Source organism: Kwoniella botswanensis, chromosome 1 (assembly GCF_036426115.1).
Source record: "Kwoniella botswanensis chromosome 1, complete sequence".
In the NCBI taxonomy this organism is placed as follows: domain Eukaryota; kingdom Fungi; phylum Basidiomycota; class Tremellomycetes; order Tremellales; family Cryptococcaceae; genus Kwoniella; species Kwoniella botswanensis.
In genome coordinates, this window is record NC_088599.1 from 823,116 (window position 1) to 846,467 (window position 23,352).

The following is a 23,352-nucleotide window of genomic DNA, read 5'->3' on the forward strand; positions in this document are numbered from 1 at the left end:
ATCATCCTTCCACTTCCTTTTGCCTCTCTCTTGCTTCCTGGATTTCTTGTCTGATTCGGTTTCGATCATGGACGTGTGCATATATGTATCTTATATCTGAATGAAATGGATGGATGTTAAACAAAAGAAGGTTGTTTTTTTTGCTTTGAAATGAAACGCGAACGAGTACTGGGAGTATTTCTCCGAATACCAGCGTCGTGGGATTAGAAGGTTTTGTAATGATCATTAGGATTATGTCGCATCGCCTTGTCGGGTCATTACGAGTCAATGCTAATTGATTGGGTAGCACTCAGGGTAAACTCTGTGTGGGTGTGCGTGGAGTGACGCTAATTCTGGATTTTCAAAATACAACCGTATTAACTGATAATTTTACCCTAGCAATACGTTACACCTTGCCTCACCTGGGATTCAACTAATTCAACTAATTCATTCATTCATTGTTGTTGTCATCACACCTTAAGCTCAGGCCAGATTGATACTATCACACCAACATCCCCAGTAGCTGTCTTTAGCTTGCTTATCATCATCACTCACCTCACTATTACGCAAACTTCGAAGTCAGTACACACACATACACATTCCTTTGGACATTGATTCAAGCAGAACGCCTCAGCTCTCAACCTTGACGACGAATCACTTCAGCTTTACGTGTTATCTTCTCACATCGTTACAAGAGTGATTTCTTCATCTATAACACAGTACAACCCTTTCATCCTGATTCCTACATCTACATAGAAAATAATAATCTATCCACAAACCAATCCAAACCCACGCCTACATCATGGCATCATACCATCCGACACGTCGGGAGATCGTGCTCGTCCTAATCCTAACGACGATCCTAGTCCTGATACTTCAATTTGACCTCTCTTCGACATTCTCAAATTCCGTATCGAGAGGTCCAGGATCAGGTTTCACGATAGGTTTCGATAGTAGTAGGAATAGTAGGATAAGTAGTTCAAGTGGAGGATCAGAAGAAGATTGGATAGATGAATTGCATTCAAAGACGTCGAAGATTGCTGGAATGTCGGAAGCGAAGATAAAGTGGGATGAGGAAGGTGCCGGGTCTATGACTCAGGTGTTGGCTCATGCGCCTGGTGAGTTGGACTGATCTCAACGAGATATCAATTAGACAATCGTCATCTTGTTGTGCTGCGAGGAAACGATCAGTGGGAGGAAGAGGATCATCAAAGTTATTATGTTAGGATTGAAGTGCTAATCTGTCATAATCTCTATGTGTAGGGTGGACGGTATTCGACCAAATATACTTGTTCAACGGTACTTGGTATATAGTGACGGATAATCCATCGTCAATACCGCTTTTACGATTGATGGTCAGTACGGGTAACGAGATATGGAATGATGAGGAGTCCATTAAGGGAAGGTGAGTGAACAGAGTCGCTAGGCATTTCTTCGGGTCTATGAGATGAGGTACATCTGCTTATAATCCATACGACGACCCTTGATTCAAATAGAGAACCCACTGAGAAGGATATGCGAATCATTTTCCCCTCCGAAGCTAAGCGACTATGGGGTAATTCCGCCTCTCTTGTATCGGGTGTCAGCTTCCTTGTGAATGATCCGCCTCAATTCCTAGATCACTATTATCACTTTGCGGCAGAGCTATTAGTGGGATTATGGAGAACTTATTCATCTTTGGATCCCACTATAAATGCCCAGGGTATCACTCACCTACCTTCACCCTCAAGGATGGTCATGCCCCACGTCGCAGCTGGTAAATGGAACGATTACGCAAAGATGAATTCTTTCCTCTCTCGAGCGATCTTCCCGTCCATGTCGTACGAGTATCAGAACGACTTCCTAGATCGGGCAGATACCACACGGTCGTTTCTCTTTGAACGAGTGGTATTTGCCGATCGAGCAGCGGCTTTCCGAGGTCCGGAATTCGGAAAGACCTGGCGTACTGCGTCTGAAGCTGTGACACTCCAGGCATCAAAATATTGGTGGTCACCTATACGGAAGAACCTCATAGAGTTCGTTGGAGGTGGGAATGCAGAGAATGACTTAGCTGGAGATATGGGTTTGGGAATAGGGTTGGACGCCGAACCGGATGTGGACCTCATTGCGCTGGAGGAAGAGGAAGGCGCATTGGTAGAAGAGAAAGAAGAAATGCTGGAAAAGTTGAGAAAGGAAAAACAAGCCAAGATGGGTAAACCGGTGATAACTTATGTTAGTAGACAGGAATGGGGTAGAAGAATGTTGAAGAAGGAAAGTCATGAGAGCTTGGTGAAAGAGCTGAAAGAGTTGGAGAAGAAATATAATTGGGAGGTGAGTTGGGATATGCCGCTTGGAAGCACCTCCATCATAATTTACTATCCTCTCATTCCCCTTATATATGTCTTCCAATCACAAATACATGAATACGTCCGACCCTGACCATGTCCATATACTGACCTGCTGTCAATTACTCGCAGGTAAACATTGTATCGATGGACAAATTATCCCGAGACGAGCAGATCCGACTATCCGCTCGAACAACAGTGATGATGGGAGTGCACGGTAACGGGTTGACCCACTTGTTATGGATGAACAACCAGAACCCACGTTCGACCGTCATCGAGTTCTTTTACCCTGGTGGATTCGCTGAAGATTACGAGTTCACATGTCGAGCCTTGGGTATAAGGCATTATGGGATGTGGGACGATCAGGCGTTCACAGCACCTGACACACCCCAGGTAGCCTACCCCGAGGGATTCCAGGGTAACGAAATACCTCTGAGTGAGCTTCGACGTATCAATGATAGTAAAGTTCACGGCTGACCAGTGCTTGTTCGTAATGACGCAGATGGTAAGGTTGTAGCGGACCTGATAGTCCAACGACTATTAGTGGAGAAACCCGAAAAATCACAACGTGAAATGACAGAATCTGAATACGCCGAATAGATATAGTGTATGATCTTTCTCATGACCTTTCTCGACCTTCTTGCATGACATAGACAGATAAGTGGATGATACCTCCAGTAGACTGGACCCATAAAACAACTGTATTTTTACCATTCAACATATACAAATAATCATTGATTTTTCCTTTCTTCTTCTACATGCTTTCAGCCTTATTGATGCGAGTGGATTAGTATTTCAGATAGCTGGACGATATCGCTTATACTCAATAACCTTTGCTTTCTCAATCTTTTTCCATGAAGGTACACTGTGATTATAGTATACCTTTCCTGCCTCATCTACAAAACATGTTGATTAATGGTATACCAGCCCTATGCATATTCACTGCACTGCGAGTCATATGCATCTCATTATGGAAATATCAGCTCGCTCTTTGGCAAATGAGATTCAAGCGATTTTTAATATCGATATCCGCAACCAGTCTCAAGGAGAATCTGACTCTCTTCACACATGCCCAACTGACAATATACGGTAAGTTGTTCAAACCAGTGCTGTATCCTTTGAAGATGACATCCTAGCTACACAGTAAACATCAGAAGATAAGAACGTCTGATACCCTTTGCTATATCATTCGTTCCTCTGGCCCGAATCGAAGATCCTAATTGGTAATCTAATTTGATCTGCATTCTCAACAATTTGAGCGGTGAGAAACAGGGCATATTTGAATTCTTCTTGTTTCTCAAGATACTCTTCATCAGATAAACCACTATAAACAGTTTGATATTTTGCGGAATCCTTTTTCCAGGTGTATTTGAGAGCTTGTAATTTTCGATCCCAGACGGTATCTCTGAAATCATCTTCGAGCGATTGTCCATACTTGCCATATTCGCTGTCAGTCGCGGTAGATTTGGTGAATCCGCAAACGGTAGTTATTTGTTTAGCGATACCTCGGCCTAAGGTGGGACCAACGTCTCTTTCCGAGAAGCCTGTGTGCAGACCTATGAAAGTAGAGGGGAGGTCGTGGTCGATTCCAATAAATATTTGACTGTCTCCTGAAAGTGCGGACATCTTGTGAATTCGATGTAGAAACCAAAGCGAAAATGTTCCAGCTTGTATTGCAGGTCAATCTCCGCGACACAGCCCAGAGTGCGACAAATCAAAAGGCTCGAACATTGTTTCTGATATACTAGTATGCTCAGTTCCCTATTCATGAGCTATACAACCAACAATGAGTATTGACATTCAATGGACCACAAACCCCAAACCGCTGATGTGAACAAGGGAAGGGAGCGATCAGGTTATGAGCTGAAACGAGGGATCATCACCAATTTTGCAGTACTCGTCATCTCACCTTCAAATAGAAGATAACTATGGCCATCATTGTAATTTGACCCTACCAGTATATTGTCGGTCGATAATCATCCTTTTTTGGGGGAACTTTATAGAGTAAGAATTGCTCAAATCAGCCATACAAGGAACCGAAGTCGAACGGTTCTTAGATGTCCTTCCTTTGCGAGAGCGCGCACCACGTAGTCACCTCATTTGTCAGAGTGCTGCTGCTGCACCAGGAGCACTGTGTTTTGAGCGTTTGAGGAGGAAATGATGGCATACTCACCACTGCCGTGCTTTGTATACAGTAGTGATGCTTTGCATCGATCAAAGGATGTGGTAATGGCAGGGAATTATACCAGAGTGGCGGAAACAATCGTTGGAACAATTGAGAGTATACCAAATTTCACCTCCAGATTGCTCATAAAATACTGGAAGCCGTTGGAACTCATGAGGAAGCATTGTAAGTAATGTACCATACCGTATATGTACTTCTCTCGTCCTTCTAAGGTACTTCACATTATGATATTATTATCTTATCCCTTCTCTTCCATCTGGAGTATCCCCAATTATCTCGTAGACCCTTAGCCTCCCTAGTGGTCAAAATCCTAATGTGAATCTGATCTTCTCCCCTCTTATCTTTTTCAGTCTCGAGAGAATATAACATTTCAGCCACAGCTAATTCCATACTCTCTGAAATATGTCTCTCTCTCCCATACTTCCTTTTGGGGATCTTTCTGAAATCAGACATGTTATCATCGACAGATCGGTACAGCTCGTCTATCTTTTTAGACCAGTGGCTTGAAGACATGAAACTACTGAGATTCAAGTTGGTACCAAAGTCAGGGTCAGATCGAAAAGTATTTGTATATCCACTAATATCGACGAAAGGCTTTCGTTCTTTTTTCTTTCTGTTAGCTGTGGTTGTCCAATCGACCTCTACAACAACCATCGTTGGCGGTGTATGATATATACCCTCCTTGGCATCGAGATCATAATTCAAACTGATTTTTATCTTGGTATCCTCGGGGATGGGCATCGGTCGTCTCTCATCGTCATCGTCATCGCCTCCTTCAGAGTAATCAATAGACCACACACCGCTACTGTATTCATACTCTTCATTCGCACCATCATGTAACGTCACTTGTTGTTCTTGCTCATACCCTGTATTAGTGCTGGTCGAGCCTGGCCCGTAAGTAGCGTTGGATTGCGTTGAGATGGTGGTATATGGATATCGACTCTGGCTCATTTCGGGCTGGTCTGTGGATGTTCCGGTAATCAATCAAGTGTGCAGTAATGGCACAAATTGATCAATATAGTACAATTAAATTCTTTTCTCGCTTACGGATTACATATGACTACATATCGGAAGGATTCCTTATAGAAAGTTGGAGAGTATGACTGTGGGTGACATCTGCCTACAAAGGATAATAAAGGATATGAGAAGATATCGCTTTAAGAAGCATTACATCGACGATTCCATATTGAATATCAGGACCTCACGATCCTTTGATCCTCTCGCTTAGTGTCATTCCTATTATATCTCTTCGTCATTGTCAAGTACAATACCAAGAAAGACAGCGTGATAGATTGTACTATAATCATTGATTTTGGTGAGCGAAGGATCGAGTACATCGCGCATATCTCAGTGCTATTCACTACCACAATACCTTGCGTTGCAACCATTCATCAGGGACAGTGGTATATGCCTTTATCTGGGCAGGACTCACGTGGGATTAGGTAATGTAAGTTTAAGCTGTGCGGGGCTAGTAAAAATGCATGGTGAACAAAGCATATATATCTCAATACTACCAAAGTTAGGTTGACCGTTGACTATTGACGGTTAACCATCGACGGCTTTGCATGCGAAAACAGTTCAACTAGACTATCGTCTTATCCCTTCTTCTCCACGTGGAATAGCCCATATTATCCCTCAGGTTATCAGCATCAGCCTTGGAAAGGACCCTAATCTGAATTTGACTATCTCCATGTCTAACAACGATCATCGTCTCAGGTAGATAATACACTTGATCTTCCCAGTCGTAGTCATCACCAAGACCCGTTTTGATCTTTGTATCTTCAGCGATATGGGTCGGTTCTCTCGCATTTAGGTTCATGGCTTCTGATGAGTTTACTGGCCAGAAAGACTCAGCGTCAGGGTTGTCCTGATCTTGCTCTGTCTCTGTCCCTAAGCCACTATTCAGATCGATGTTGATCTTTGTTCCTTCCCCTGATTATGCTTGTAGCGTATCTTGGAAAGGAGAATAAGCAGTTGAATAATCATCGTTATCGTACTTCATAGCTAAATGATTATCGACAGCCGTGGCTCGGTCTGCTAACGGAGCTCGGTGGTATATAAATAAGTAGTGTCACGCAGTTGCTGATCAAGTACTAAAGTAGAGCTTATTCTGGTGCACAGCATGATCCATACTTCTACAGTAATTATAAGTCACAACCTCTTTTCTGTACAACCAGAGAGATATTTCTGATGTGACGCTGATCGGTCTACTGACAAAGGATGCGAGAAGATCTAGTATCGCGGGATACTTCTCATGGTTGGATCGTACTTCGATCTATCCGAAAGGAACGACTTGAGTGAATGTGTACAGTATTGCTGTGCAGTGTTTGCTGCCACACCCCCTCGGCAATACCATGAACCCAGTGACACCCGCGAGATTGCCAGAGATGCAAGATGTGCGATGCTTAAAGGAGCTGAGATACACAGAGGAGTAATACTCGACAGGCTGGATATCATAACATCTTACGGTAACACAATATCATGAATATCTGATCTTATCGTACTATGACAAATTCTCTTAAGAACTTTGGGTCAATGCATGATCCTCATCCCGGACCCAGTGCTGTATGTTCATCACGAACTCAATGACCAATGACTAAAAATCTACAGTTGGTGCTCTGCCTCTTGGTCTACCTCTCTGTTCCTCCTTCTGCATTTCTTCACGTGGTTCACGATATTCAGTCCTATATTTACTTTCCTGCTCGTATCTCGATCCAACTCCAGTTGTTGAATTGTTATCCTTCGTGGATAAGAAAGCCGAGAACTCATAATACCCCTTATCACCCAATTCTTCTCTCTGTGTACTATCTATAATCCTGATAGGATAATCATAATCATTCACTTTATCCAAAGTCGCAATCTTACCGACCAGACTCTTCCATCTCTCTGTCCTCTCGGCAAATCCCAAAGAACTAAATCTCTTTTGCCTCTCGTTTCGAGTTTCATACAACTTATTCGTCAACGTAGAATGCAACGAATCGATTTTTTTTGGACCAAGTGGAATCCATCATAAATACCTCTGGACCCTTGGTCCTTAGATGATGAAGATCATAGTTATCGTCCGGTTTAGTCTGACCTCTTACGCTTACTGCGTTGCTCTGCTCTGGATCGAGCTTTGTAGGATCAATAGAGATGGTTATGAATGTTGAGGGGATGTCGTCAAGACCCATTTGGATATCCGAGGTTGGCGCTGAGGATTTGCGAGAAGTTCGCTTTGTCTGTGATTGACTCATACTGCTCAGTTGACTCGTACTGTGCTCTTGAATGAGTATGGTATGATGCTATGCAATTGGGAGGAAAGAAGAGAAAGAACAGATAGATTTGAAATTTGAGTGTCTTATACCTTGCCTTCTATACATACATATAGATATATTCCGGTAATATGGTATCACGCAACATGTGTATCGTGAAGAGGTAGGTCGGAGAAGTATCATCTACAAAGGACTTGAAGCGGTATGATATCATACGGACCGGCATCCCTTGTCCTTTGGAATGACAGTGAGTACACGGATGGGTTGTTCAGTTCCACTTGAAGTGTATCATACAGTATGCCTCTTGTCAGAATAACGAGAAAGTGCATTCCCTTTGATCAGTATGAGAAGCATGCGAACTTGCAGACAGCCGCCAAGATGTGTGCAGTCTATGTCATACGTCAAATGCATATCCAAAGAAACGAAACCATCCGACTGAACGCAAGAGCAATATCGGATAGCTTAGAGCTTTTGCATAGCTAGGAGAAAGAGCAGACAACTTAGTATCGCACAGTACACAGTCATGAATGATGTCGATGCAGACTCACCAGCAACGTCGGAGGATTGGACGTGGTCCTCGATCTCGGCGATCTCTTCTTGGAGTTCGTCAAGGGAGATCTTGGCATCTTCAATGACAAGGGTGATTTGGAGCATTCGGATACCTACAGCAAATAACAAGACCAATCAGCTATGTGATGATGGACATACGTATCATTAAGCTGACTCACCGTAACCGACAGGAACCAATTTCGAAGCACCCCAAACGAGACCATCTTTCTCAATAGCTCTAACTTCCTTTTCTAAAGCTTCCATATCAGTCTCATCATCCCAAGGTTTGACTTGGAGGGTGACAACGGATTTGGCAACTTCGAGGGTTTTACCAGCAGCGAGCTTCTCGGCGGTCTTAGCGGCCTTGGCTTCGTTGTATTTGGCAACTCGCTCGGCCTTGATTCGCTCAGCCTCGGCATCATCTTCCTCGTCATCTGATCCGAAAAGATCAACATCCTCGTCATCTTCCTCGGCATCGGCGGCGGGGGCGGCAGAAGATGAAGAGGCGGAGAGAGGGTTGGTACCCTTGGGTAAAGAGTCGAACTCGGATTCGTATGATTTGATGTGGTTGTACCATCTCAAAGTGTGAGGGAAGGTAGCTTCGGGGGCTGTAATTGATTATCATATATTATGTTAGCTGCACTCGAAAAGGCAAACTGGTGGGAAAATAACTCACCAGAGCCGAGACCCTTGAAGACCTCAACATCAGCAGAGGTAGGTTGGAAACTATAGAGGGACATTCATCGTCAGCCATCATATCCTTTGTGCTTCCATGAGATTTGGGTTTGAAGGTACAAGGCGGTAACGAGAGAATCAGTGAGTTTGGAAATAATTTATCTTCAATGCATTGAGTCGCGGGGTCTTAAGCCGCTGCGCTCGGAAACACGGACCAAAACGGTAGATCATCATAGTAGGTGGATGAAAGGGATAGATAGGTGAAAGAAGGGGGGATGAAATTTATAGCAAGGCAGAACTCACCCATCAATGTATGATTTTCCGGCGAGGAGTTGTTCGAGTTGCTTGAGATCGGTAGACATTGTGGATGATCCTTTTTTGTATATTTCGGTTGAAGAGAGAAAGAAAGAGAAAGCTGAGGAAGTCCAATATGTAAACGTGTTATAGCAGTGAGTGGTGCTCTGCTGTCTTCGTCCTTCTTTCAACTTTTCTTCGAGGAAACAACAGATCAATTAGAATTCGCTATTTCCGCAATTACCGCGGGTGGCAAATTCAGATGCATCAAACGGACATGAAATCCATCTCCTCGTTTCAATCTGGAGTCTCCACACATCTGATACGAAGAATATACTGTATAGACCTCTCGAAGATACGAGGTGGTCCACTTGATGATTGTTCATATTATCATCCTTGTCCTAACCTCCCCATCAGGCGAAGACCATCATGTCCTCCCTCCTAACCCCCTTCTTATGGTCCTTTCTCCCAGGCCAGATCACCCACCAAATCCTCCCCTACCTATCGTCCTCCTTACCCGGTATATTCCCCCCTGCGTCTAGAGGATCACCCACCTATTTGAGGAATTATCGAATCGCATTTACAGGTGTGATATGCACCTACTTGGCATATACCTTTTACACCGGTGAACCCAGTCAGAGTATCAGAGAAGACTACTATGCATTACTGGGTGTGAATAGAGATGTTGATGAAGATGGATTGAAAAAGGCTTATAGGACCTTGTGAGGTATAGTTACACCGTGAAATTGACCTTATAGCTGACCAGCGAATGTGAATGGCAGATCAAGGTTATATCATCCCGATCGAGCTGGATCGGGTAACGATGATGTGTTCATCTTGATTAGAAGGGCGTACGAAACGCTCTCGGACCCAGTGAAAAGATACGCTTATGATAGGTGAGTGTGGTTACTTTTGTAAACACAAAAGGGATACTATATCAGCTATGTTGTGTCTTTTGAGAAGTCTTGGTTGATATCAGCCAGACAATCCGACTGATCAATCCCGCCTCCAACTCCTTGTTCTTGTTATATTGGAAGAGCTGAATTGTTGGATTGTTCTTGACCACGCTATAGATTCGGTCCCCAGATACTAGATTGGAAATCATCCTCGATCCGAGAATACATCATCACAGGTATAAATCATTCTATTGGGTTTTACGTGGTATCAGGTGGAATCATGTTATTACTCTCATGTGAGCTCTATATATCGCCGCATACTCAAGCGAAGACGTCAGTGTACATGTAGCTGACATGAAGGTTTGATCAGTATTGGGTAAAGCAAGAGATGGATCATATGTTCGTCGTTTCCTCACCAAACGCTATCAGTATAATTGACCATGAACCCTGTCTTTTCGTAGTGGCGACACACCTTATTCATTCTTCTCTTGATATCAGAACTAACTCTTATCCTCTCTCCAACATCCTCTATCCCATTCCTAAACCAACTACCTCACTTGGTCAAGTACCTATTCCCGATGCTTTCCGCACCGCAGTTCATCCAAATTACATTCCTCCATCGACTATTCACCACACTCTCTATAGCTATCAATCAACTTACAAGTGTGTGGTGTCCATCCCTTCCATCTGAGCAGGAAGAGATGACCAAGGTCGCGGGGATGTTGAGGCAGTTGGAAATGGAATGTGGGTCAACTGTCTGGCAACGTTGATTAGTAAGGGAGCTGATCATATGTCCGTTCCGTTTTGTCGATATGTAGCTGTGACGGCCTTCCAGAGTGAAGTTGTACCGTTGATGTCATCGGGAGATCCCAAAATTGTCGAAGGGCTAATACAAAGTACGATGGAAGATAGTGAGTACCAATACCAAATGCAAACGAATATCTTCCTTTCACTAGTAAGAAAGATCTCACTGACATTGTCTCGATCTATCATATCAGTCTTAGTGGAAAGAAGTACCTCGTCCCATCCCCTAATTCATCAAGCATATCAATCATCTCTCCTCAAACCTATACCAAGGAATCTACGAACATTTTCGCATAACGTAATTGGAGAGAAGGACGGGATGAGACAATTGGAAATAGCTAGACAAATACCATTACCACCTTCACCTCCTCCCTCTCCTTCCCGGAAATTACCTTGACCTTGACGGGATCGCATTGCTCAATCATTTTCTATTTTGCATATGTATATGGAATCGTTGTAAGATATACTACTATGTAACAACAAAGGAAACTATAAATACGTTGACCGTAGAGATAGGTCAAAAAACCCAAAATAATTGATTGGCAATAATGACTAATATACAAAGTTACTTGAAGATGATGTTTTGTTGTATGTTACTTATGGATATCTACTTAACCTTCTACTCTCCCAATTTACTAATATTACAATAAATAATCCTCCTGAATTACCAAGATTCCCTTCTGTAAGACCACTAACACCCCTCCCCATCCCTACCGGTATCAAAATTCAAAAGCTAATTCTTCCTAGTCCTACAATCGCATACCTTCTCAAAACCACCTTGATCCCTCAAGAAACCCAAAGTGAACGCACAACACTCTTTCACCGCTTTGAACCCCAGACCTTCCTCTACCGTCTCTCGAGTCACTTCGACCCCATGGTAATTCACTATCACCTCTACCTTTCTCCCGTTAGTATCGAGTAACTTCTTCTCAAGCATCAATCTATCAGTTATACATCCTCTCGATTGGAGGAACCTTATCAACTCGGCTTTAGGGTTCCTATCCTTACTTTTAGGTGGGGTACAATATCTCTCTAGGAAAGGTGATAACTTTTCTTGGAAAATCTGACGAAGGGGTTGGAGATCGAATGACGAGTCATGGAGGATAGCTCCGAATAGAGCTTCGAGCGGGTTTGAGGTGGTCTACCGCAAGACAATCGACTACAGTCAGCTTGTGATTTCGTTCTTCAAAGTGAAAGACAGAAAGTTGGCGGTGTCATCCTAAGTACTGTAGGCCAACTTACATAAGATGTAGGTACTTCCATCCAATATTCCAGTCCGACCTTGGCAGGATCCTGATCGACCTCAGCAGCTTTGGCTTTCGATCGAAGTTGATCCGCTTTGGCTTTAGCAGCTTTTAGCCCTTTTCGGATTTTGGTAATTTGCAAAGTAGTTTCAAGGGTGCCGTCTTTTAGGAGATCAAGCAAACCTAATTCAGTGGATAAAGCGGAACGAGCGCCCTGGCAAAGAGAACAGTGAGTTAGTTATGGGTCATGTGGGTTTGTGAGAACTCGAAGATCTAAGGCTGATAAAGATTCTGCTCACCTCGGTGCATCTCGAGGACTACATCAAAGTCATCAGCTATATGAGACTCATCATTTCGACCAGCTGATACTCCGAACTCACCTTCATGAGATGCAAAGAAGACGGACCTTCCTCAGGGTATTTGTCATATAGGTATTCAACAACGACTATTCCATGTGGAATGAGATCATCAGCTCCATTCTTGTCATTGTTTCAACATCGTCAATCAGCTGAAGGACGACGTACAATAATCAAGTATCGCATTGCCGAGTAACCGATATCTATCAAATAGATCTTTACGTCCAGGTTGGTTCATGTCGAGGCTCTGTAGTAATCATCCAACGTAGATGTATCAGCTACATACTACCAGTCCAGAAGAGGATATGCTTAGTTTAGCTCACCAAAACTTGGTTCAACCTATTTTCATCTTTGAATTCATATCCCAAGATAGTCTTCCCCTTAGCCTTGAAGAATTTCATATATTTCGCTTCCCCTAACCCCGATACTTTCTCATCTTTGGTAGCTTTATGTGAAGAGGTCGTGGGAATAAGGTGCTTTATATCGGACCATGAATTTAATCCTTTTATAGGTATTCCTAATGAATGCGTCACGGATATTACATTGTCGAGATTTCTCGAGGTCAGGTACGATGCTCCGATGATAGCTTCTAGTACATCCGCGAGGATCTATCCACGTTCTCAAAGCATTAGCATTCTTGCAATTCCACTTACACCTGAGGTGTCATGTGAATCTCTAACTTTATAACTCACTTTATCTCCCAACTCGTTCATCCCTGTTACATTCTTACTATCTAACCCTTTCAGCATAAAGTTTCCCTTGACTTCACCACCATGATTATTCTTACTCCATTCATCCCAATTCAAAATCCAATCTTTCGGTGACCATTCTTTCGATTTGAATCTTTTGGTTCTTATATACTGATTCAACCCTACTTTGAGAGCGTTGTGTTGTAACGATCTATTGGAAGTTATAACATGTCGATCTTGATCGAATTCTTCTGTAGTCCTACGACCGTTAACGTCGCTCGTACTTCGTATACTTCTTGAGAGTGAAATCGAATCCAAATTGGAAGATTTCGTTGAGTTGGACGGAAGATCGAACAAATAGAAATATAGTGTAATGATAAATTTCAATATCGTGTCACCTAGGAATTCCAACCTCTCATAATTCTTCGATAAAATCGTATTCGATCCAGGAGTAGTCAATGCTTGCTTTAACAACCTTCTATTAATCATCCCATTGAACAAGTCTTTATTCGCTTGATTTGCAATTAGATGATTGTCCAATTCGTCAAATAGATACGGTAAGACGGTACCCGTCCGATATATACTAGACGGTATGCAATGTATCTTGGTTAATTCAGGTGGTATATAACTTATCTCAGCTTTTAGAGGGTAGCTGATCGAATCCATAATTCCACCTGATTTGTATGGTCGGACATTCTCACATTGTAAGATGGGTTGTTTACTATATCCCAATGGAGGTATGCCAGAAGGTAAACTCTCCAAGATCGTTTTGGCAGGATTGACAGGATGGGGGGAATCAAGGGATAGATCGAATCGCACGGAGGTAACATATTTTCGTCGAGCGAATTCAGATGGGGAAGTGATCATTCGATCAATACATTGTTTCTTGAGTATGTCCATATCATCCAAGTAGATTGAGGTGTATAGTGGGCCGTCGACGATTTTGGTCATTTCTTCCCATGATATATCTTTTTTACTCAACTTCCTTCTTCTCTTCTTCTTCTTCTCTTTGCTTTTTTGTTTCTTTTCCTCATCGTCCTTATCTAGTGATGAGCCCGGTCTAAAGTCAGATTTGAGCGGGACCAACAACCATTTCACCCGTTCCAAGTCACCTTTGAAAGGTTTCTGCAACTCTGCTCTCAACAACCTTTCAGTAAACTTCAGAGCTTTGTCTAAATCTTCTTCAGACCAATATTTCAATTTCCCATAATCGACCAGTCTAAACTTTGGACCATATCCCGTACTTTGGGGTGATTGTTGATCTCCTATTGTCAAGTTTATTTCGACCATCCCATCCTTATCGAAAATATCCAGTGGTTTACTAGTCACCAAACATAACTTTCTACATTGTTCGTCGATCTTATGAGTTTGTTGATATGGTGAATCAAGGATGAATTCCAGTGTAGTGGCGTATAAGCAATCTGTACTGAGTGATGGAGATTCGGCCCAGAATGGAGGCGAAATGTAAGATTGGTAAGATCCCAGACCATATTGTCCAGTAGGTTTCGACGAATTTGATTCAGAAGGTGAAGGTGGCAATCTATCTTTGATCAGTTCTTTTTGTTTGTCCCATCGTTGGGTACTTCTGGATTTAGTCATTAATCGAGTTTCTTTCAATAATCTAACTTCCTCTTCTCGTTCCGGTCCTCCCTCGATAGAAATATCTGTTATTCCAGTCGAATCAGAATAGGTACTATCACTCGTACTACTTAGAGAACTAGAAGTAGAGGTAGAATCTGAATTTGAACTTGATAAGATAATCTTCAAATTATCATCAACCTTTCCCAACTTGTACAATAGCTTGATTGATTCAAAACTAGCACTTTGCTTCGCCAATTTCTTGTTCATCCAACCCCCCTCGAAAGGTTTTGAGGAATGTACGGTCGTGCCGATAATTGGTAAATGGATTGAACATTCTCTGAGTGTACCTTGATGTTCTTGTATATCAGGTTTGGGCATTTCCCTTCCTTCCAATTCAGCTTGCCTTATCTTCCTCTGAAGGGTCTTTGAGATGACTGTCGTCGTCGTCTCGGGCTGAGAGTGCGTCGAAGTAGATGGGACATTACAATAGTTGACTTCTAGTTCGTTATGTCCGATTGCCTGAGCCCAGTGAAGAAGGTATCGACCACTGTTTTGGAATGTCAAGATCGTACCATTGCGAGTAATGAAGGTGTCGTTGGAATTGGAAGTTGAAGGCATGAGAGCGATTTGAGAAGGCTGATTGGTGGAAATGGAAGATGATTGGGGCTGAGGTGATACGTTAAACCCCTTTGAAGTATCAGCGGCTGGATTGGAAGAGTTCGTCTTTCTCTTCTTGGATTTTGGTGAAGTAAGAACTTCCTGAGCTGACGTTGTTTTCCTTTTCTTGCTTGACGAATTAACTGGATGTCCTTCCGACAAGAGATTCACGTCCTGCTTCTCGGATGGTATCTCCTCCTTTCTATCCTCTTCAGCCTTCCTGTCCTTCTTCTTTCTTTTCTTAGTCGATACCTGAACCTTTTCTTTCTCCACTACAGCTGACGGTATACTCTCTTCTCTTTTCTTCCTCTTCGCAGATGACTGATCGAGCAACGTCCTCTCCTCAAGAGTTTTCAAGAATTTCGGAGTCAATGTATTAGCATCGATATGTGGTGGTACATCCCTTTCCCTTACTTCCATCTTTTCATCCTCCGTCTCATCCTTGTGCTCTTTATATCTAGATACTCTGGTCATTTCATTTCATTTCATTTCATATTGTCCCATCCTTTTCCCGCTTGGACCTGGTAATATTTTGATCTGATACTGAATTTCTGTGATTTGCTGGTGGAGAAGTAGGGTGGGTCCTTTGGAACAGATCTGTGTGTGATCGATACTACTGTCTTATCACTTCCGTCAGAGTGTTGTAATCCAAAGGAAGGTGGTTGATCAAGTTGTGCGACGTGGAAAAATGATGACGACTCAGGCCCAAGAGAGATTATAATCGTACAAAAGCAGACATCATCTGTGTCGTGTGTCGTGTGTCGTATACTGATGCCCTATTGAGTTTTGGATATCTCAACGAGTGTATACAAGTATATGAGTAGTAAAGAGCAGAAATTCAATCCAAAATATCCATTCGATCAAAGTGGAGGGATCCCATCCTTTGGACGCGTAAATCATAGCGAGGCACGGTCCCATATGGCATACACAAACGGACGCTCGGACCCAGAAGATTAACATCATGCATCATGTACTCGTTACTCGTATATTCATTTCTCATTTAACTTCTCTGCATATGTACACACTCTTCAAATACAATCTACCTCACTTTCTCCCTACTCTTCTTCTTTCTCCCACTCAATCCACCTATGGCCCAAGCATTCTCAATCAACTTCTTCATACCCCAGAACCAACCTATCGCGAAGGCACCTTTGAGCACGACATGTTCGAGTGGATTGATATACTGTACAAGTACATTGAGGGGTATGACCATCTATCAAAGACAGGTACCATCAGTACTCGGCATATGCATAACAGGAAAGATCGTATTGATGATGTCGACTCACTATACTAATTTGACGTAACACCACTATGTTCGACATCAGAGGAGAAGCACCGATAAGTGTAATCCACAGTACTGTCAATCCGGTAGATAACGATGATATCGCTAGACTCGCTTGATATGGTATCAAACTGAATACAAACCATTGGTCAGCTTCTGCTTCGGACGTTGGGGGGAATTTAGCTTACTTGATGATCGAAAGGGCATTGAGGACTACACCAGTCCTCCAGACCTCATCTTCCCCGCTTCCACCTATTGACGATCGTTCACTCCCTCTCGCCGCACTTCCTCTGAAGGACATCATGAGGGTCAGAGGCATAAGCGGTAGGATGATGTTATGCGGATCATTCGAAAAAAGATAGATCGGTATGGAGATTAAGAATAGTAGTAAAGGTAAGAAAGATATGGTCGGTGAGGGTCGAGTTGACGAGCCGGGACGTAAGGATATATTAGAATATAGGAGGATAGTGATAGGAGGAATGATAGATAAGATTGTTAATGTTGATTGTATCTATTATTCAGATCGTATCAGCGATCTCTCTTTTTTTTCTTTTAGATAAAGTGGAGGACTCACTTTATGAGTCATAGCTTGATTGACCAAAGATGAAAGCGTCAATGATGGAACAGTAGCTTTACAACATTCATTTACTTGATTCTGCACCGTCGGGATATTCGAAATCAACCAAGAAATCATTGGCAATTTCGCTAGATACTTCACAGCGGGGAGATCGAAGGTAATCTGGTTATAAACATAGTTGAAAAAGTTGGATTCACATATAGCGTATCTTGATCCTAGCGTGGTTGCTCCGATCACAAAAGAAAGGAAAGCGTACTTTGAGCTATCCATATTTAGAGGTATAACATAACAATTAGTACAGACATTTCTTTGGCAGATTCACGGAGACATATGAGCATCAGTCTGAGACTCACCCTTCGACTCCGCCAATCCATGATCCCCTCCCTATCATATACAGTCCAAATGTCATTGCCCAAATCGCATGAAACTGATTGATAGTCAAGCTGAGGAACAGATAAAAGATAGAAGCATAGTCGTCCGTTGAAGATAAGAGGGTGAGTGGTCGAATGGTCATTGACATCGGTACTATCTTTTTACTGCGTACGAAAACTTACATCAGTTAACTTGTAATCTATCTGAAGAGGGTCTATAGAAATAGTTGGGGTTTCACACTTACTCTGCGAAGAGTGATAAAGGCGATAAGAGGATAGTAAGTGATGCTATGACCTATTTCACACCCATCAAGTCAACGTCAATTCCAACGATTCCTTATCTCTGGGTTGATCTAGTCACCAACGATGTAGAACGAAGCGTTGTAAAGTAAGATGAAACTTGGAACTCACCTGTGATCTCAAACTTCTTCCTCCCTTTTCACCCTCCCTCCTTACCCACTCATAAACAACTACACCCCACATAACCTCTTCCCTCCCCTTCACCCAATCCAACTCCCTTCCTTCAATAAACCTCACCACCAAAAGCTTGATCAAAACGTATGACATCAAACTGACAGACATGGTATGTCGGTGCATTCCTATTTTAGTCAAGTATCTTATGGATTGTCTAATTGGTGAATTATATTTTGATGATAACAACGTCGATTTAGATAGTTTGCGTTGTTCGTGACGTTTCCTTCTGGCTACCTCCTTGTCAGTTTGAGGTACAGTCAAGTGCGTCAAAGTACCTTGAGATGGACGTCGATGTGTTGTTGGTTCGGTATCGCTCGGATTGGTATTGTCTGATAAAGGTGGTGGGAAAGAACTAAATCCGACATTCTGTCTATTTTCCTGATTCTGATTAGACGTTCCAGGAGAATTTGAACGGCCCCTTTGATATGGATAAGGTGACGATATAGAAGATGAGTATGAGGTAGAAGATAGAGTCCTTGCGAATTGAGAAGGGCCAGGGGAAAATCGATGTTGATGAGGCGACAAGTATGGAGAAGAGTTGGAATATTGAGATTGATAAGTCGTATTTGAGAATAAAGATTCCACATCTGTTTCACTCCTACCACTCAATCAGTACGACTGAGCTAAGAGGATATTTAGATCATCAACTCACTCTATTACACTTCCTCTTCTCCTCATGGCTGCTTTCTCAGCGAGGTGCTGCTCGTATGATTTCCTAGGCATTCTGGATGTCGACGAAGTTGATGGTATTCAGGTGGATTCGACTTGACTTGATCTGGTTATAACATCGTAGATTGAACCCACAACAGAGCTGTCTTTCTGCTCATATGGTTGATGATAAGGGTCAATAAGAAGTTTAGAGTGACTGGTTTCTATTCTCGAATACGATGAGTTGAGATGAGAGTGAATCAAATGTTCGAGTTATGAGTTCAACCTTGTTTATTGTCCTATCGAGAGTATCTGGAAATCCGGTTAACTCATCCAACCCGGGTGTGTATATGTCCAAAACCAAGTATTACGTCGACCATGTTCTTAACTTCGTAATGCCCCTCAAATATTCAGAAGCGTGATGATAATATTCATATCCATACTGATATTCATACCGTCCATAATGTGTGTATATATCATAAAAGAATAAGCAAAGAAGAGTCAAACAAAAAGGTAGATTGAGTTGGATCGTAAAGAATGTTATATATCATGTATTCGGCATCAAGCTTAGTAGGTAATAGGTAATCGTATATGAAACTTTTTTCTCTCCTTTTTAACTAATCAAAATCTCGTAATAAAGATCGTCAGAACATTTGAGTCCTGCATCCCATCCCATCCCATCGTCTTCCTCTTAGTTGACCTAATTGTGACTCGTCAAACTCCAATTATCCAACGCAACGTTCGATACATTGTTCACCGCAGTGAATCCATCTCCCCATTGGGGGGTGAAAAGCACTTGCAAGCTGAAAGATCCTCCATCAGCCACATCGATGGTCAACACCGTAACTCCATCATTGGGTTGATCAGCATCTTCCGTTCCAGTGGGGAGAGCAGGATCCGTTGATAATCGAGTAGGTGTAGCAGTAGAGAATGATGCGCCTGATGGCCCTTGCACGATGGAAGCTACTAATGTCTCACCACCCAGTTTCAACGTAGCGGTAGCCTCGTTGGTCTCAACGGTGGCATTGGTGTGCATCCTCCATTGCAAGGTTGGTGAGGTAGTGACATCATCTTGAAGTAAAATCTGCTTTCGACCGTTGAGGAATCGAATACCCCGTTTGACTCCACCGGTACTATAGTGACACAATATCAGTATCATATGACGACTAGCATAATTGATTGCGAATCCCACTCACCCGTTATAGGCAGAAGTCATATCAGTCCAGAAATACGCAGTATCGTCCGTCTCAACTTCCAAACTAGGAGCAGGTCCCTGGGCAGTACCGGACGAACCGAAATTACCAGTAGGAGCAGCATCGACATTTTGGTTTGAACTATTGATCAATAAAGTATTTTGACCTTCGGTTCTCTTTCGGTAGTATAACCATCTTTCAGAATCTTGAGCTTCACTTGAGAAATATCCATCGGAGAGATATTGTCCTGAACCTAGTTCACCAGCCCATCTTTGACCCATCGCATCCAATACGAAATCTCCCACGTCTAAATCACCATGGGTTTGATGACCTTGAAGTTTGGCTGCCCTCATAGCCCAGTAGGTACCAGAGTTATCGGACCAAGTCGATCGACCAGTCGCCCATTGGTTCTCGGCAGCGTCGAAGTGGTGATCCAAAGCTAATCCATCCCACCATGTACCGGTCGTAGCGGGGTCGTACCAGAACATAGACCAGGGTTCAGAAGCATCGATGTGATCCCTTTGGTACAGAGCGTATCGGGGTGCGTCGAAGATATTAGCCCAGAGGAGAAGGGAGTTGGCAGTAGAAGAATACTTGTTGGGTCCATGATCACCAGCATTGAATTTACTGGTCATACCTTGAATGTAAATGTGGTAGATCGAAGTGAGGTTGAAACCGGGATTAGACTCTGCGAGTCCTCGATCATCGCCGTATGCTGAGATCAGAGCGTTAACCATCTCGGCAGCTCCGGTGGTACCGAAATACCAGTAATCAGAGGTTTCAGCCCAAGAACCAGCGGAATCAGGACCCTGGAAACAGTTGTTGTAGGCATCTGGGACAGTGAGATCGAGTACTTTCTGAGCGAGACCAGATTGATCTCTATCCATGATAGCGATAGCAGCTTGAGTGAGACCACCATTGATAACACAGTTCCAGTTACCGTTGACCTGGGCATTACCCGTAGCACTTCCTGCCCACCAATTGTAAGCTGAGGCGGACGAGTCACCGGAAAGAGCATTGTAACCGAATTGGAGACCGAGATTGAGGATAGACCACATGATAGCATCTCTCTGTTCATCCGTCCAGAAGTCGTAGAGCCAGTCGTATCCGATAGCGAAAGCAGCACTGAACTCCGCAAGATCTAAGAAATGGGCTGGGTTCCATCGGGTGCCATCATCAGCTCCGAAGGCGACATCAGAGTTGTTTCCGGCAGCAGTTTGAAGTTCGAGCCATACTCGATCGGCGTATTTGGTCTCGTTGGTGACCTTGTAAGCATAAGCCCAGTTCTTGACCTTCAACTTGATTTCCCTGGCTACGTCCAGTACACCAGATCCGGATAGACCTCCATCTTCGGTATAAGGCGTGGGATCGTCACCGAGGGTATCACTGGCATTCTGCACGATGGTGGCGTTCCATTGCTTGAAGTAAAGATTGTTGGCGATAAGATCAGAAGTCAAAGCTGTCCACTTGTAAGCCGGAGCGAGTCGAGGGTTGGGTCGGATGGAAGAGTTGGAAGGTGGCGAGGGATCAGTCGGCCAGCCATTTGAGGAGCCAACAGTTGGGGCGGTATAACCGGCAGTAGCGGTCTACAAGCAGATATGTGAGCTTGTGACGTACGGGTGATCTAAAGGAATATAATAGACTTACACCAGTAGCATACACAGGAAGCAGATAGGTATCAGTGGCGACAGCGAGATACACCTGACCATCGGCGCCCGTGCTGGTCGCACCAGCAGTGTTGACTCCGCTGACACCAGATGGAACACCGGTGTTAGCATTGTTGCTACCGGAATTTGAACTCGATGATGAGGTGGAATTGTCGTCATCTTTGCTTGCTCTTGATCCTAAGACACCACCTAGGACAGCGGCGATGATGATGACAATCAAGAGAATGGGTAGACCGATCCATAACCACTTATTCCTCTTCTTCTTAGGCTGGTAACCCCCTACACCTTCACTACTGTATGCTGCGTTTGGATTTCCGGATGACATTGGGTAAGCTTCAGGGTATAATTTCGAGTTTGACATCATAGATGCAAGAGAAGAAGAATAAATCCGTGGGAACACGAGACGAACGATATTCACAAGATGGCGATGGTGGCGAGTTGAAGGGAGGAGTAGTGATGAAGATGCGATCAGAGGGATGTTCCAAATCAGACCAAGAAAAGCGGTTACGAGCGATGAGGTAAACAAAGGATGTTACGTCGTTAATTTATCGTTGCAGTTCAGATCGTGATTTTAGGGGGAAATCGAAAGGAGAACAGAGAAAGGAGAGAAGATGGGTGCATTAGGGGAAAGGGTAGAATGCAGACCAAGAATCAGCATTGACACTAGAATCCGATGAGTGGGTGGGTCAAGAGGAACTTACATCCACCACCACCTCCGCCACCATAGCTATTACCATAATTACCACCTTGAGGCTCATCGCTGTATCCTCCACCGTAATTGTTCCCATACGAGTTACCATACCCTCCTCCATTGTTATCGGAATATTGCGCTTGCTGATAGTGATGAGACATCGCGTCGTGATATCCACAAGATAAATGAGAATGAGAAAAAGTTATGAAAGAAGAATTACTATACGTTGGGATGAATGAATGTGTATCGTATTGTGGTTGCAAAGAAGAATGTCGTACGGGAAGAAAAAAAAAGCGATGCGGTCGTTACGTCGTCTTTTTCGTTATACCGTACCGTTCACTGTTAATTAGGTCGTCTCAGCAACGAGAAGAAGAGAGGAAATTGAAAGACGTGACCGTCGTGTTCGATGGTCGATTAAGTATACAGATGAGAATAGAATAAGATGAAAACAACCGTCGAGAATAGACGATTTGATCACCTGTGAAAGATGAAAATAGATCAAGATTTGTAAAGATATAATTCAGGAGGGAATCGCGACGGGGTTCCCCTCGGCTGCGCACAGGGCTACAGAGCTACAACGTGAAATCCAGGTGCAACACAGGTAAACAAGATGGAGAGAAATTAAAAAGAAAATAAGCGTTAGGGTCAAACACTTTAAATTCCTGCTGGTCTAACGAAACGGCATAAACACTCGACCCACCTCACCTTGTACGCGACGATTCACACTCATTGCTCACATCACATCAGAAAACACAGCCACAGCGTCACACAAAACCCATCACAGAGTCAGAGTCACGTGATGAAACAGAACTGCTCAATTAGGTGTGCACGATTCCCTCTCACATGCCTACTTGGCAGAGGGTCTCTTACACGTGGGCTATTACCGAAAGTGGAGGTCGATCATCCTCCCGTAGTAAGATTTAGATTTAGATCAGTTCGCTTGTCTCGACTGGTTGCATCATACA

At 43.3% G+C, this 23,352-nt stretch overlaps 10 protein-coding genes across 10 annotated transcripts; 2 read left to right on the forward strand and 8 right to left on the reverse strand.

Annotated features, from left to right (window-relative positions):
- Positions 1-781: 781 nt before the first annotated feature.
- L199_000313 (uncharacterized protein) lies at positions 782-2,903 on the forward strand (the record flags this gene model as incomplete). Its single annotated transcript, XM_064886081.1, has 5 exons — positions 782-1,097; positions 1,243-1,384; positions 1,476-2,289; positions 2,436-2,739; positions 2,806-2,903. 5 exons carry the CDS (start codon positions 782-784, stop codon positions 2,901-2,903), a joined length of 1,674 nt encoding a protein of 557 aa, XP_064742153.1.
- Positions 2,904-3,488: 585 nt separating this feature from the next.
- On the reverse strand, positions 3,489-3,929 carry L199_000314 (uncharacterized protein; the record flags this gene model as incomplete). Its single annotated transcript, XM_064886082.1, has 1 exon — positions 3,489-3,929. One exon carries the CDS (start codon positions 3,927-3,929, stop codon positions 3,489-3,491), a length of 441 nt encoding a protein of 146 aa, XP_064742154.1.
- Positions 3,930-4,710: 781 nt separating this feature from the next.
- On the reverse strand, positions 4,711-5,439 carry L199_000315 (uncharacterized protein; the record flags this gene model as incomplete). Its single annotated transcript, XM_064886083.1, has 1 exon — positions 4,711-5,439. The coding sequence occupies one exon, from the start codon at positions 5,437-5,439 to the stop codon at positions 4,711-4,713; it is 729 nt and encodes a 242-aa protein (XP_064742155.1).
- A 631-nt stretch (positions 5,440-6,070) lies between these two features.
- L199_000316 (uncharacterized protein) lies at positions 6,071-6,490 on the reverse strand (the record flags this gene model as incomplete). The annotated part of the gene is made up of 2 exons (XM_064886084.1): positions 6,071-6,386; positions 6,486-6,490. The coding sequence occupies 2 exons, from the start codon at positions 6,488-6,490 to the stop codon at positions 6,071-6,073; spliced, it is 321 nt and encodes a 106-aa protein (XP_064742156.1).
- Positions 6,491-7,084: 594 nt separating this feature from the next.
- On the reverse strand, positions 7,085-7,721 carry L199_000317 (uncharacterized protein; the record flags this gene model as incomplete). The annotated part of the gene is made up of 2 exons (XM_064886085.1): positions 7,085-7,400; positions 7,483-7,721. 2 exons carry the CDS (start codon positions 7,719-7,721, stop codon positions 7,085-7,087), a joined length of 555 nt encoding a protein of 184 aa, XP_064742157.1.
- Positions 7,722-8,201: 480 nt separating this feature from the next.
- Positions 8,202-9,325, reverse strand: L199_000318 (uncharacterized protein; the record flags this gene model as incomplete). Its single annotated transcript, XM_064886086.1, has 5 exons — positions 8,202-8,218; positions 8,288-8,401; positions 8,468-8,896; positions 8,965-9,014; positions 9,267-9,325. 5 exons carry the CDS (start codon positions 9,323-9,325, stop codon positions 8,202-8,204), a joined length of 669 nt encoding a protein of 222 aa, XP_064742158.1.
- A 361-nt stretch (positions 9,326-9,686) lies between these two features.
- On the forward strand, positions 9,687-11,354 carry L199_000319 (uncharacterized protein; the record flags this gene model as incomplete). Its single annotated transcript, XM_064886087.1, has 7 exons — positions 9,687-9,979; positions 10,040-10,153; positions 10,331-10,449; positions 10,524-10,552; positions 10,615-10,897; positions 10,972-11,064; positions 11,152-11,354. The coding sequence occupies 7 exons, from the start codon at positions 9,687-9,689 to the stop codon at positions 11,352-11,354; spliced, it is 1,134 nt and encodes a 377-aa protein (XP_064742159.1).
- A 336-nt stretch (positions 11,355-11,690) lies between these two features.
- On the reverse strand, positions 11,691-15,958 carry L199_000320 (uncharacterized protein; the record flags this gene model as incomplete). Its single annotated transcript, XM_064886088.1, has 7 exons — positions 11,691-12,098; positions 12,200-12,415; positions 12,501-12,518; positions 12,582-12,646; positions 12,726-12,804; positions 12,881-13,165; positions 13,250-15,958. The coding sequence occupies 7 exons, from the start codon at positions 15,956-15,958 to the stop codon at positions 11,691-11,693; spliced, it is 3,780 nt and encodes a 1,259-aa protein (XP_064742160.1).
- Positions 15,959-16,523: 565 nt separating this feature from the next.
- Positions 16,524-18,911, reverse strand: L199_000321 (uncharacterized protein; the record flags this gene model as incomplete). The annotated part of the gene is made up of 8 exons (XM_064886089.1): positions 16,524-16,697; positions 16,771-16,897; positions 16,955-17,277; positions 17,341-17,605; positions 17,697-17,879; positions 17,960-18,009; positions 18,126-18,786; positions 18,841-18,911. 8 exons carry the CDS (start codon positions 18,909-18,911, stop codon positions 16,524-16,526), a joined length of 1,854 nt encoding a protein of 617 aa, XP_064742161.1.
- A 625-nt stretch (positions 18,912-19,536) lies between these two features.
- Positions 19,537-22,057, reverse strand: L199_000322 (uncharacterized protein; the record flags this gene model as incomplete). Its single annotated transcript, XM_064886090.1, has 3 exons — positions 19,537-19,969; positions 20,033-21,615; positions 21,677-22,057. The coding sequence occupies 3 exons, from the start codon at positions 22,055-22,057 to the stop codon at positions 19,537-19,539; spliced, it is 2,397 nt and encodes a 798-aa protein (XP_064742162.1).
- Between the last annotated feature and the right edge of the window lie 1,295 nt (positions 22,058-23,352).